This window comes from Pimephales promelas, chromosome 4 (genome assembly GCF_988280905.1).
Source record: "Pimephales promelas chromosome 4, fPimPro1.hap1.1, whole genome shotgun sequence".
Classification (NCBI taxonomy): domain Eukaryota; kingdom Metazoa; phylum Chordata; class Actinopteri; order Cypriniformes; family Leuciscidae; genus Pimephales; species Pimephales promelas.
This window is the reverse complement of record NC_142772.1, coordinates 30,929,774-30,944,518: the sequence shown is the minus strand read 5'-3', so window position 1 is coordinate 30,944,518 and position 14,745 is coordinate 30,929,774. Positions and strand designations below refer to the sequence as shown.

General features: G+C 36.0%; 1 protein-coding gene across 1 annotated transcript in view; it reads left to right on the top strand.

Annotated features, from left to right (window-relative positions):
• lamc3 (laminin, gamma 3) overlaps positions 1–13,905 on the top strand; it is an 84,092-nt gene extending 70,187 nt beyond the window's left edge. Inside the window, exons 13-28 of the mRNA XM_039649989.2 lie at positions 1,210–1,398; positions 1,598–1,849; positions 2,394–2,547; positions 2,843–2,985; positions 4,821–4,999; positions 5,386–5,578; positions 6,338–6,579; positions 6,684–6,760; positions 6,962–7,096; positions 7,207–7,459; positions 9,112–9,255; positions 9,490–9,592; positions 10,325–10,527; positions 11,736–11,879; positions 12,155–12,254; positions 12,814–13,905. Of these exons, the coding sequence (XP_039505923.2) occupies positions 1,210–1,398; positions 1,598–1,849; positions 2,394–2,547; positions 2,843–2,985; positions 4,821–4,999; positions 5,386–5,578; positions 6,338–6,579; positions 6,684–6,760; positions 6,962–7,096; positions 7,207–7,459; positions 9,112–9,255; positions 9,490–9,592; positions 10,325–10,527; positions 11,736–11,879; positions 12,155–12,254; positions 12,814–13,064 (2,762 nt within the window). The 3' untranslated portion in view covers positions 13,065–13,905. The remainder of the gene's footprint in view (positions 1–1,209; positions 1,399–1,597; positions 1,850–2,393; positions 2,548–2,842; positions 2,986–4,820; positions 5,000–5,385; positions 5,579–6,337; positions 6,580–6,683; positions 6,761–6,961; positions 7,097–7,206; positions 7,460–9,111; positions 9,256–9,489; positions 9,593–10,324; positions 10,528–11,735; positions 11,880–12,154; positions 12,255–12,813) is intronic.
• The last annotated feature ends 840 nt before the right edge of the window (positions 13,906–14,745 follow it).

The window sequence follows — 14,745 nt, the reverse complement described above, 5'->3', positions numbered from 1 at the left end:
GGAGTCTTTGTCCTTAAATGATAATGATTACCCGATTGATAGGTGTAAATTAGCCATCACAAAGAGAGCCAGTACCTCCTCACAATCTCGCTGACAGTTGTTTTTCACCATCAATTTACACTGCTCAGAATAGTGTGCTTTTATTCAAACCATCTGCATGTCTAAATAATTTATTAGAAAGTTTATGAAGGTAACTTTTGCATAGAACTTCTTTAACGCTAACTTTTTATCATTGATTTCTTTCTGTTTTTGTTATGCTAGCTGGTGATTTGTTTCTAAACTGTCTCAATAGAGAACTCCAGCGTTAGGGCTGATATTCAGTTCAGTAGTTTTAGAGGTTTTCCCTGGAATGCATGTTAAGAGTGTTAGAGTCTGTTATTTATGGTGTTATTTTCTTTGATCTTTCTGGGTTTCAGCCCTCCCTGAAGCTGCTTTACTATTCACTCCATGTGCTCTACATATTTCATACACATAAAGGTCAAGAATGAGGTTATTTTAACATGAATATTTTATATATAAAAGTCAAATAATCTGATAATAGAATACATAGAAGACTGTGTATTTGGAGGTTTTGATTGAACTTTGGTTTTCTTATTGGTAAAACTAATAAATCATCATAAATGATTTGAATTGAGTTCTTACTACTGATTCATAAATAATCATAAGCTTTTGGAGGCAGATATGTTTGAAAAATCTTCAGTAGCTTCAGTAATGTGGTTTTAGAGAAAATACACTCAACCTGCATAGTTACAGACTGGTCACATCACTCTTTCTCTCTCACACACTCACACACTTTATATGTAATGGTATATTGCCATCTGCTGTTTTAGTTGGGTAGTGCACTGTTTTTTTCTAACCAGTGGAGGGGTGTGTAAAAATGTAATATCATTTTTATATATTTATCATATTTTTTATGATAAAATTATACAAAAAGTATGTATAATTGTATGTAATATATATATATATATATATATATATATATATATATATATATTATACTATTATTTTACGTGATGCTCACACCCTGGTGTTTCTGCGGTGTGCCGTTTGCTTGCTTTTATAGTAACTCATATTGTAGGCTAATCATGCAGTTTCATTGTGTTCGTGTGCAAGGCTCAGTGAATCTGATGATTGAATATATGTTCTTCTCATCAAAAGAGGATCATATTTTTGTTGTATAAGCTTATCTTTGTGTGTATTTTATTGCAGGTGTGTGTGACTGCACAGACTTCACCACCGGCCGTTATTGTGAGCGTTGTGAAGATGGTTACTATGGCAATGCACTGATTGGCAGCTCAGGCGACTGCTTACCTTGTCCTTGTCCAGATCGCACCACCTGCGCCCAGGTGCCAGAGACGGGGGACGTGGTTTGTACCAACTGTCCGAGAGGCCAAAGGGGTCAGTTGCAGTCAGTTTATGTGCTATTTGCATCATTCTTCACAAATACTCAGTTCAGCATTAAGAAGTAAATACATTAGAAGTTGAAGTACATTATGCACTCACTGTAAATAAATGTGCATTTAGTCATTTAGCAGATGCTTCTATCCAAAGCACAAACACAAAGAGCAACAATAAAAGGATTTTAATGGATCCCCAGGTGTACGGTGTGAATTGTGTGAAGATGGTTACTATGGAAGCCCTCTGGGCTGGGGTGGCACAGTGCAACCGTGTGTGATGTGCGAGTGTAACGGGAACGTGGATCCCAACGCTGTGGGCGTGTGCGATCACATGACTGGACGCTGTCTGAAATGCCTTGGACATACGACTGGGGACCATTGTGAAAAATGCAGATCAGGTTACTACGGCAACGCTTTGGCCAAGGACCTCAATCCAGAGCGAAAGTGCAAACGTGAGTGTCATTTAAAACGTGAATGTAACACTGTGGCACAAAATGAAGACATTTGATTGTTGATTTCGGGTGTGTAGTCACTACAGTAAGTAATAACGTGTATCAATAGCTTTTGCCTACCTATGAGGACAGTGTAATCTGAAATGGCTTAAAATATGAAAATCAGCAAATGGCGTAATAAATATACTGCATAGTGCCTTAATGCAAATGTAAAAAAGTAAACTCAAAGGAGTAGGAGACAGAAAGTACCATTAGCTCAGTATAAAAACTATAGAACTCTGTGTAAAATCAGTGATGCTTTGAGACTTCAAAACTGATATTAAATTGTTTTCGAGATGTTCAGCAACATCAAGCATTTATCCTTCAAAAACTTTGTTGCTCGCCTCATTAGAATGAAGACATTAAAAAAACATTTTGTGCATGATATATACAACATTCATCATTATGTGGGTGAGAAGATTTTTCTGAAATTTTTGTAACTCATGAAACAAATTGGTGGCATAACTTTTCTTGCATCATAAGGTTGTAAACTTATGTTTCTCAGCTTGTGCCTGTAACGTGGCTGGGACATCTGGTTCCCTGAATGACTGCCAGTCGGACACAGGACATTGTGTTTGCCTGAGTCATGTGATCGGAAGAGACTGTGGACAGTGCGAATCTGGCTACTTCAACCTGCAGCCAGGCTTGGGCTGTGAGATGTAAGTTTTGGTATCTATCTATCTATCTATCTATCTATCTATCTATCTATCTATCTATCTATCTATCTATCTATCTATCTATCTATCTATCTATCTATCTATCTATCTATCTATCTATCTCTGTCTGTCTGTCTGTCTGTCTGTCTGTCTGTCTGTCTGTCTGTCTGTCTGTCTGTCTGCTTGTCTGTCTGCTTGTCTATCAGCCTGTCTGCATGTATGTCTGTCTGCCTGTTTATCGGCCCATAGACTAAATTGCTTAAATGCTGCATTCTCTTTTTTTTTTTTTTTTCTATAGGTGTAACTGCAATCCCATTGGCTCCTCCTCTTCAGCATGTCATCCAGTCACAGGACAGTGCATGTGTCGAACTGGTGTTTTGGGGGTGTCATGTGACACTTGTCGAATGGGATTCTTCGGTTTCTCCTCTAGAGGCTGCAGAGGTATTAAGTGTCACTGAACACACAATGGGCTTTATGCCCAGCTGCACTACTTCCTGAACTTCAGCCAGCTCCTTGTTTCCTGTCTGCCATTATTGGCCAAATTGATTAATTCAGGTGTACCTGACCTCAGTAGTCATGGCAACAATAATCAGACACACCTGAATTAATCAATTTGGCCAATAATGGCAGACAGGAAACAAGGAGCTGGCTGAAGTTCAGGAAGTAGTGCAGCTGGGCATAAAGCCAATTGTCAAGTCAGATTTTCCCTTTTAAAATGATTAATTTAAAATTGAATTGTTTATTTTACTTTTGTATTTTTTTTAATTGTTAACATGATAAAATATGTAATGATAAACTGTGTAATAATCAATTTATTGTACTGTCAATTTTACCTTGCTATGATGTTCACTGAAGGCAAGTTTGTAGTGAACACAAGTGCAGTTGACACCTTGTGGTTTGTGGACATGACTTTACAGGTGTCACAGCAAATAAATGACTTTGAGATGGCCAATATGGCCAAAATCTTATATCACGGTTTATGTCCATTGACTTTACTTAGCTATTTAGGCCTACCATACATAGGTCTACTATAGTAGTGCCTGATTAACTGAAATTGATCATTTAAACTTAAGAACTAATAGGCTATGATAATATAGCCTACTATTTAATAAGGTTTTAAAAAATGCCACAGTAAATCAATTTATGGTGGAAATGTCACCTCTTTATGGAAAAGTTTTGTCAACATTGTTTTTGGAAGATACATTAAAAAATGCAGTTAGGTTCTGTAAATGGATCTACAATGCATGGCATAAAATGTGGTTAACAGTGGATAATTTGATGTACTTCCATGTCAAAGTGTCTGTTATCAGCGGATTCTGTTCATGTGTGCCCAGACATTTTAGAAATCCCGACCAGCTGATGTTTTATGGCCATGTCCGGAATAAAGAGTAGAACTATGTATGGTAGGCCTAAATAGCTAAGTGAAGTTAATGGACATAAACCGTGATATTAGATTTTGGCCATATTGATATCTCTAAGCCATTTATTTCCTGTGACACCTGTAAGTCATGTTCACAAACCTCTTGCGTAGTGTTTGGTCACACCACAAGGTGTCACTGTGGCCTCAAAGCTTCAATGCTGCCACTCTGAGCTTGATGGCTATGTCTGAGGTAAAACACGCCCCCCCCCCCCCCCCCCATTTAGCATACTGAGCAATAAATGTGTAAATAAATAAATATATAAATAAATAAATGAATCAATAAATAAATACATTTATAAATTAAAAAAAATTATAAATTATATATTTTTCCACATTTATTTATTTATGTTATATATATATATATATATATATATATATATATAAACATATATAAATAAATAAATATATATTAAATTCATAAATAAATAAATTAAAAAATAAATAAATGTGGAAAAATTTATAATTACACATAAATAGGAAAATAAAAGTATAAATAGTCATTTATCTTTGTTGTTTTTTTTAACATTTCTTTGCATATTTTTTATTCTTTTTTAATTTTGATAGGTTTGGTCCTCCATACCTGTGAACAATGAAACAATGAACCAATGACAACACATAACACATGAATAGAACAGGGGATAACATGACAGACATGAATCAAAACCAAAATGTATTTTACTGTGAATTCAGCTCAGTAAAAATGATAACTATAACACGTTTTTTGATCAATTCTAGAAGTATTTAAACCAAAAAAAAATATATTTTTAAAAAATGTATAAAAATGAATGCATATCTAATATTCCATACATTTATCTAATAATATTATCTTAACATAATATCAATCTCCCACCTATAGCATGTAATTGTGACCCCATGGGCTCAACCTCAATGCAGTGCCATGACAACGGTACGTGTTCTTGTCGCCATGGGTTTGTCGGCTATAAGTGTGACAAGTGTGAACTGAACTACTACCAGAACCGCCTGACCCACCAATGTGAGGAGTGCCCTGTGTGCTACAGTCTCATCAGAGACCAGGTGGGTGAGAGAGATGATGAAGCATGAGAAATGATCTGTTTATGTAATGGTTGCCTAGCAGATTAAAAGTTCTCAATTACTTGTTATCTCACCCACTCATTAAGTTCCTTTGTTCAGATACTGCAGGTTCCTATGACCTACATCTTCCTACTTGTTCATATTGAGCATGAATGGGTGGTAACGCAAAGATGATTTTAGATCTGCCCTTTAAATGATAGTGGAAAGCTCAGTGGGGTTTAATAACAAGGTGTGATAATCAAACCTACATCTACTGCTGTAATTGAGTACTTTGGGTTTTTTTTTAATGTATATGACTACTTTTAAACATTGTCTCTAAAGTTTTGCTTATGTATTATTTATTTATTTTTACATTGTTACGTGTACAGGCCAGTAAACTGAAAGCCAGACTGCTGGATTTGGAGACGCTGCTCAGTGGTTATGACTGCAATAGATACAGTCGGCAGTATCGTGGGCGCCAGCAGCACAGGCACCAACATAATGGCCTGGACAATCATATACAGAAGGACCAGGTTGAAGACTATCTGCCCAATGCATTGGAGGACCTCCTTGCTATTCAAGGTGAAAAAAAAAAAAAACTTTAGACGAAAGTCCTTAAATGGATAGTTCACCCAAAATTGAAAATTCTGTCATCATTTACTCACCCTCAAGTTGTTCCCAACCTGAATAAATTTTTTCTTCTTTTGCTGAACACAAAAGAAGATATTTAGAAGAATATGGGTAAAGAAACAGTTGATGGGGACCAAAATGGGGTTCATCAATTGTGTGGTTAACCATATTCTTCTAAATATCTTCTTTTGTGTTCAGCAGAAGAAAGAACTTTTGGGTGAAATATGTTTTTAGCCTCTTTTGCCCTGAGAATTTATTTTAAAATGGCATTCAATGGTAAAATACCGTTATTCTGTTTTTCTGAGGGTTGAACTAATCTAATATTATACTATAACATATAAGCTGTACGGTTTAAAAGGGGGCGGAATTTTAAAAAAATAATTTTAATGGTAACAGCATTTCACAATTTTAAGTTTTTTTTACTGTATTTCTAATCAAATAGCATAAGAGACTTCTTTGAAAATCTCACGACACCAAACTTTTGAACAGTGTAATTTAAATCTAAAACAAATTTGTCCACTATGGTTTGGACAGTTACAATTTATCATAGTTTATTAAAGACAAATGTGGAAATATCAACAAAGTGAGATTTTCTTGTTGGATGCACATGCAAATTTGTGCCTTGTTTCAGCTTTGTTGCTTCTGCAAGTGACAGTTGTTTTGTTGGAAACTCACTGCTGATGCAACACTGATGTTTCTTCTTTGATGCAGAAGCTCGTGAGGCCTTCATTAAGCAGTTCTCACAGTTGGAAACATCTGCCCAGACCTTACAGCTACAGCTGCGTAGCATTGCAATAGCGCTTAACTGCAATTTGACAGACAGTGGAAAAGAATCAAAAAAAGGAAAGACTCTAAAGGGTGAAAATGAGTGTCAAGAGCTTCTTGACACTTTATCCGCTGCTCTGAATATGCAGGACCAGCTTCAGAAGATGACTCTTGACCTTAACAGCATGGTGAGTCTGCACGGATCAATTCAATGAGTGTCTTATCCATCTGACCAGAGAACATGTCTTAATGGAGATGTCTCTGTGATTCTCTTCAAACATCTTATTCTCAGGTCATCCCTTCTGTAATCCCTAAAGAACCAAACAAATGGAATGCCATAGTGAACGAATCTGAGGTGCTAGTGAAAAGGTTTGCAGAAATTTTGACTACAAATCTATCATAATGAAGATTCAAGTTTTAAATGTGACTTCTGCAAAACATGGCTTATACACTGATGTTATAAAAAAAATGTTTTCAACTTACATTAAAGTGACTTTAAAAAATAAGTTTGTATAACAAAAAAGTTGCTGTCATAACTTATTGACCATGTGTAATGTTTTCTTTTAAAAGTCACACAGACATGGCAGCTTATATAGAGCAGACAGCAGGAGATGCCTTTAAAATGGCTAACAGAACCTATTCACAGCTGATCATTCTACTAGAAGACAACTCCACAGAGTCTCATGTACAGGATCTCACAGAGAAGTGAGTTACATTATGTTTGAGTGTGTATGCAACAAACTCATTTTGCGGTTCTTTGGGTATTGGCCCTTAATAACTCATTTGAAATGTCACTCTCTATTTTTGTCTGAAAGGCTAGAGGAGATGCAGCAGTTGAAGGAGAATCTGACTCTTGGGGTTAATGAGACTTTAGTGACACATCTGTCACTTCAGAGGCACAACTCTGAGATAGCCGCCATTTTAGAGAACATCACTGCTTCACTATCAGAACTACGCACAACAGAAGGCAATTTCACCCTTGCAGAGGAGGAGTTCATTATAACATCTTTCTCAAAGATGTTTAATCAAACAAATGTCACAGCAAACCAGGATACAGAACTTACAAAGGTTTGTCCATGTAGTCTCAATGGAGATAATCAGCCCATTCTCACCCCCAAGGCGTCACTTAACTGACGCCTTGGGAAGCATTTGGACATGCTTCAATTTCTGATGCTTTAGGCGCCCTTTAGCGTCAGTTAGATGACGCCCTAGGATCGCGTGTACCCTACCCCCACCCCACACCTAAACCTAACCGCGTCCTCTAACTGACGCTTTCCTTTAGCGTCAGTTAGATGACGCCGTAGGATCGCGTCATGTAAGTGACGCTAAAGGGCGCCTAAAACTTCAAATATTGATGCATGGTCAAAGGTGACGCCTTGGGGTGAGAATGCGTTGAGATAATGGAACTGCTTTTGATGCCTTAAAGCAGTAGTTCACTTTAAAAAAAAAAAAACGTTTGCTGATATTTTACTAACCCCCCTGTAATCCAAGATATCCATGTCATTCTTTCTTCAGTCGAAAAGAAATTGAGGTTTTTGATTAAAACATTCCAGGATTTTTCTCCATATAATGGACTTCAATGGGAACCAAACGGTTCTTCTGTGCCAAAAGACAGTTTCAGTGAAAACTGCAAACTGTTCAAGGGGCTTTAAACGATTTCAGACGATAAATAAGGGTCTTATCAAGCGAAACGATCGCTCATTTTTAAAAAAATTACAACGTTTAAGTTTTATAAGCACAAATCGCCTTGCTCTGTTCTGTGATGCGCGTTCGTGACTCTCCTGTTCGAACTCGTTTATCAAAATGAACAAATCTTTTTTTCATGTCATTTGGTTCATTGAACGTCTGAAATCATTCAAAGCCCTTTGAACAGTTTGCAGTTTGCGCTGAAACTGTCTTTTGGATCTTAAACCGTTTGGTTCCCATTGAAAATCCTGGAATGTTTTAATCAAAAACCAATGCCGCAAAGTGAATGGCTTACCTTTCACACATCCCCATAAATTGATCGTGAGCATCATCTTCTCAGTTCTCGCACATGCGTCATGACGCTTTATCTTAATTAATATCTTAATTTGTGTTCCGAAGATGAATGAAAGTCTTACGGGGTTAGGGTGAGTAATTACTGACGGAATTACATTTTTTGGGTGAACTACCCCTTTAAGTCTGTGAAAGCGGGGGTAATTGGTGGTCAACAGGCATGCATTTTTATTAAAGGGATAGTTCACCCAGACTGAAAATTGTCATTATTTACTCACCCTCAAGTTGTTCCAAACTACCGAACTGTCCCTTTAAATAATTCAAATCTCAAACATCGGTTTGTGGAAAACATAAATTAGTGAACAACAGGACACCACTAGTGCTTTATCATCATTTGAGTCTTTGGAAGCATTCATAAACATTATTTTATGGTCTAATTTTATGGTGTTTTAAGGAAAATAAGTGCTCTTGTCTTTGCACAATCTAAGACACATATTTATGTGGACTGTCTCCTTGTGTCTGCTAACAAGCAGTGAATTTATTCAGAAAGTTCCTTACCAGATGTTTTTCATAAGGAAAAAGTATTGGATTTAAAAAAAATTGTATATCATATCTAATGCCTGTCCATTGTTTGTTTCTTTTGTTGTAAAACACTTTGATTTTGCCATGAAACTAGCTAATGATGCTGATATGACTAAAAATTACAAGAATAAAAAAAGGTTCTGAATTCATCTGAATTTCAGAGCGAGGACCTGAGGAACAGGACAACCGAGTTGGACGCTTCTGTTCAGTCAAAAGAGCTCATGATAAATATGACTATAGAGGAAATTCAACCTCAAGTGGACATTGCTGAAAAACACCTGAAAACTGTTCAAGAGCTCAAAGAGGTAAAGCTTTACTGCACTATCAAAGAAGAATAAAAAAAGTCCTAGTAATTAGAGGTCTAGCAGTTCTTTCATCCTGTGAATTTTAGCACCTCCTGCCAGTCAGTGTGGTGGGAAATGTTAAAGCATGAGAGAAAAAACAACAGGGATGTTCTCATCTCAAAGCAAATTCAAATGTGACAATTTCCTGTCAAAAGAAAGTGTAATGAGATGCATCTTTTGTCTTTTTATCTGAAGCTGACGGCTGCGGCTGAGGGATTTAAGGTGTCAGCCGTCTCCTCTGTGGTGACAGGGAAAGAGGTTGAGGCGGAGTTCCTGTCTCTACAGAAGGTTCTGGAAGGTAACCATTTCTGCTTTATACTTCTTTTATATTTTCGCTGTTGATCACAGACTCCATTTCTCAAATTATGACACTAGACAAATTAGATAAATGAAGCATTTATAATGAACAAATTAAAGAAATGTAGAAGTAAAAAGACTAATATGGTAGTGGACTGATATGGTAAAAAGACTAATATGGTTGAGGACTGAGAAATACAGCAGAAAGGTGTACAGTAACACTATAGTTCAAAAGTTTAGGGTCAGTTTTTTTTTCTTGTCTTGAAAGCATGAAATTGACAGGAAAGGGCCAGGACAAGTATTTTTAATTTTATAAATAATTTCTATTTCGAATAAATGCTGTTCTTTTTAACTTTCTATTCCTCAAAGAATTCTAAAAAAAAACCTATCATAGTTGGTGCAAAAACATTAAAGGAGCAAACTGTTGATAATAATAAGAAATATTTATTGAGCACCAAATCAGCATTAGAATGATTTCTGGAGGATCATGTGACACTGAAGACTGTTTCTGCCATCACAGGAATAAATTACATTTTAAAATATATTAAAAATAGAAAATAGTTATTTCAAATTGTAATAATATTTCACAATACTACTGTTTTACTGATTTACTGAACTGAAATAAATGCAGCCTTAGTAAAAAAAAAAAAAAAGGAGACTTGTAATAATGGAAGAAAGAACATGTGAAAATGTTAAAATGTACTATACATTGTAATAATGTTCTCTGCTGTAGACATGGAACAAGACTGGCCTCGGCTGCCTACACTCAGCAAAGGGTATCTGAAGAGAGAGAAGTTGCTGAAAGAGAAGACCCTGGTGGATGTGAAAAAAAAAGTCAAGCAGACGGAGAAAATGATCAAACCTGCTGTGGAAAACGCTACGGCTGCGAGCAGCACAGCTAAACAAGCAAAGGAGTCTGCAGATGCAGTGGCTAAAGTAGGCTATGCATGAAGGGGTCATGATGGTTCTAAAAAATAACATTATTTTATGTATTTGGTTTAATGCAGTGTTTATGCGGTTTTAGGTTCAAAAAAGTAATTATTTTACACATATTGTACATCATTGTTGCTCCTCTATGCCCCGCCTTTCTGAAACACGTCGATTTTTACAAAGCTCATCGTTCTGAAAAGTGCAGTGTTCTCTGATTGGCCAGCGATCCAGTGCATTGTGATTGGCCCAAAAACCTTAAGCGTGTTATGGAATGTCACCATATAGAACATCAGCTCATCTTCGGAACACAGTTTAAGATATTTTAGATTTAGTCCGAGAGTTTTCTGTCCCTCCATTGAAGATGTATACATGGTATACTGTCCTTGTCCAGAAAGGAAATAAAGACATCATCAAATTCCATTTAATTCAATTCAGTAGGACACTAGTGGGTCAGTTACAATGTTTTGAAACATCGAAAATACATTTTGGTCCAAAAATATTTTTAAACAAATGAATTTGTTTAAAAAATAAACAAAATTGCTTTGTTTTAAGCGTGCGTCTCCCTCAGACTGTAAACGAAGCTCGGGCGCACTGATAACATGTCAGCAGAGTCTTACGTCAGTAGCGTCACTGAACACGGCTTGACAACAGAACCGGAAGAGAATACAATGCTGAATAAAGTTTATTTAGTTTGTTTGGTAGTTTTTGTTATTTTTGGACCGAAATGTATTTTCGATTTTCGTCTTTAGTTCCTTTCTGGACAAGGACAGTAGCTTTCATAAATTTTCAATGGAGGGACAGAAAACTCTCGGACTAAATCTAAAATACGTATCTTTAACTGTGTTCCGAAGATGAACGGGGGTCTTACGGTCTTGGGACAACATGAGGGTGAGTCATTTTGGGTGAAATAACCCTTTAACTTTTATAAAGAATTTATTTTTAGGTTTGAGACTTTGAGCTTTTGTCTACACTAAAGAAAAAGGAAAAACAAGAAATCGCATTATATGACCCCTTTACTCATTGTTAAACTCATTTAGTCATGTTTCTTGAACTGTCCAAATGACAAATAATATTAGTTGGTAACATTTTTATGTTAGTTGGTAAGTCCCTAAACCCCAATATGTGTATAGACACTGCATTGCCTCGAGGAGCCTAGACTGAAACTGAGGAACTGATGGGAACTAAAAGACTTGTTATACTTTTATTCATGACAGGATGCCAAGGCATCTCTCACACAAGGGAAACGGGCAAAACATGCATCTGGACAGTTGCGTTCAGCTGTGGACATCACCATGGAGCAGTTGACTGAGCTGGAAAGCCAATCTGTGCAAAAACAGGAAACCATGGAGGCAGAGGAAGTAAACAATTTGTCATTAACTTGCCGATGTTTGACCAGTTGAAATTGCCAATGTTTGACCAGTTGGCTTTAACCTTAATGCCATTATTATTAGAACGCAGACTTCTGCAGGACATTCAGTACCACCACTCTGTTTAGGGGGTTTGAGACACTGCAGTACATGTACCAGAGAAAAAAAATCGTATCATACATGATGCTCATCAGTAATGTCCTGATTAGGTGGTCGAGGAGGTTGTTTTTGCATTGCCATGATGTTGATGTGCCGTTTCTCCTCAGGACATGGTTTCTTCAAGGAGTGTGATAAACAAAATGGAGACAGCCAAGAAGCAGCTAGAGTCTTTTACAAACACGCTAACTCTGCTCCTTAAACAACTGGGTAAATTCACAATCGAATTTTATTTAATGTTTTATCCTTTCAACCCTATATAGGACAAGCTGTTTTCAGGATGAACAGGTTGATTTATTTTTATTTAATTTTATTTTATATATATATATATATATTTTTTTTTTTTTCATATATTTGTTTTATTCCTAAATAGGTGAAGCTGTTTGGAGGATGGTTTTTGTTTTGTTTTGTTCTGCTTTTTTTTGTACTGTATGTTATTTTGTTGAGTTTTTTGCTTTGTTCTGATTTTTTTTGTTTTATTTTATTTTATCCCTGCAATCCTTCATAGGGAAAGCTGTTTGGAGGATAAATTTAGTGTTTTTTTTTTTTTCAATTTGTTCTGTTTTCAATGTGTTTTATTTATTATGTTTAGTTTTAGTTTAGTTTTATTTTATTTTATTTTTAGTGTGTTTTTATTTAAATATTTTGATTTGTTTTATATAATTTTTTTGTTTCTTTCAGGGGTTTTTTTCCTCAAAAAGATGAAAAAAAATTCTTCCAATAAATTAATAATCTCAAATTAATACTCTTCTCCCATTAATGTTGGCAGAAGCTAATGTGGTGCTGGAGAACTACGATCGTATCCTGAATGAGACCGCATCCCGTCTCCATGTTCTCCAGGCGGCTGTGGAGAGTCCGTCTCTCACTGGAAAGATCCAGATGCTTCGTACCGCTGCACATGATCAAGAGAAACAACTGCAAAATCTTGAACAGAACCTGCAGGACATACGAGAAGAGAGAGACAGTCTGACAGACATCGCCCAGAACTTGCCCAAAACATGCCCACAAAAAGGGCACTGAGCTGGTGGGAGGAAGAAGTCTATCAGTTCTCTAGTCTTGTGTCACCTCAGAAAATCAGAATTAACGAAAGCTATAGAAAAAAAATAGCCTGGGAAAACCCAGACAACTTCTGGCAAATTTAGATTTGCTCTGCAAATTAATAACTCAGTTACAAACTGAGATGGTCTGGTTTTAACCAGGCCAGAAAAAAAGGGAACAAACCTCTGTATTCTTCTTTCAGCTGTGTCTGTTATAAAAGCAAATCTGAACATATAAATGACACATTATAATGTAAATTGTTTATAAACATGCATTTGTGAAGACAGAGTGACTTTATTTACTTATTTACTCTAGTCTAGTGGTAAGAAGTCAAAAATCCAGGTGAATGCATTTATACACTAGCACTTTGAATTGAAATCACCAGTATAGTTAAACATAATGTCAGTGTGATCAATACTGTGATTCTATATAGAATAACACTGAAATTAGGCTTGAATATTGATGTTTTGCAGACTTAATTATATAAGTGTACTGTAGTAAAATGCAACTTTCCCATACATTTACCCAAAACTAATGGTCATTCCTGTAAATATCCCGTCCTTTTTTGGCCACTTGGGGGTGCCATCTACACAAATTAATGTGGTTGTTTTAATTTACACTGCTGCATAGGAGTTTGAAAACTGAAAATAATTATGGTTTAATAGTCTGTAAATCAAGATCAAATAAACATATTGCGTCATGCTGCTTTCAATATAGTGTGATCATACATTGAACATCACTACTTTTGAGCATGTTGATATGCAACATGACTTATTTAATGTCTAACATGGCATATTAAATATTTATTTTTGTGCTTATTATCCATCTGTTCCTAAATTATTATTATTACAAAAGGAATTGGCTATGAATAGCTTTAACTTTCCATTATTTGGAATTATCAACATGGATGTCTGTGTGGCTATTGTTTGCTTCTTTTCAGTTTTGATGTATATTAGCTTATTGCAATATGCTTCCTGTGAAGACTGAGCTTTTCATTTGTTATCTCCCATTCACTGAGCTAATACTGTTATTAACCCCATTAAACCAAAGACTACACACCTTATCTTCCATTTTAATACAAAAGGGAACACATTTATGAAAAAACAGAAAACCAAACTGATCAGTTCACACTTTAAGTCTATAACACGCATTCATATTGCATCACAAAAATAACCTGCGGTCATAACATATGTCATATGTACAGATACTTATCAAAGATCAGAACAGTTACAGAGCTAGCTACATGTTTAACGTTGATGCACTGGCTGGCTCCATAAAGATACTAGGCCTACTTGGCTACGTTTTAATACAAAATACGATACTTAAAGCTGTAAAAGGGACAGTTCAGTCACAAATGAAAATATCGTCATTATTTACTAACCCTCAAGTTGTTCCAAACCATTATGAGTTTCTTTTTTCTGTTGAACACAAAAGAAGATATTTTAAAGAATGTTGGAAACCAGACAGTTGACAACACCCATTGACTTCCATGGAAGAAGAAGAAATAGTATGGAAGTTGTCAACTGTCTGGTTTCCAACATTCTTTAAAATAACTTCTTTTGAGGTTTGAAACACGATGAGTGAGTAAATGATGACAGAACTTTCATTTTGGGTGCACTATCCCTTTAAGAATAGCTGTCGAACCAAATGTTGAAGGTCTCAA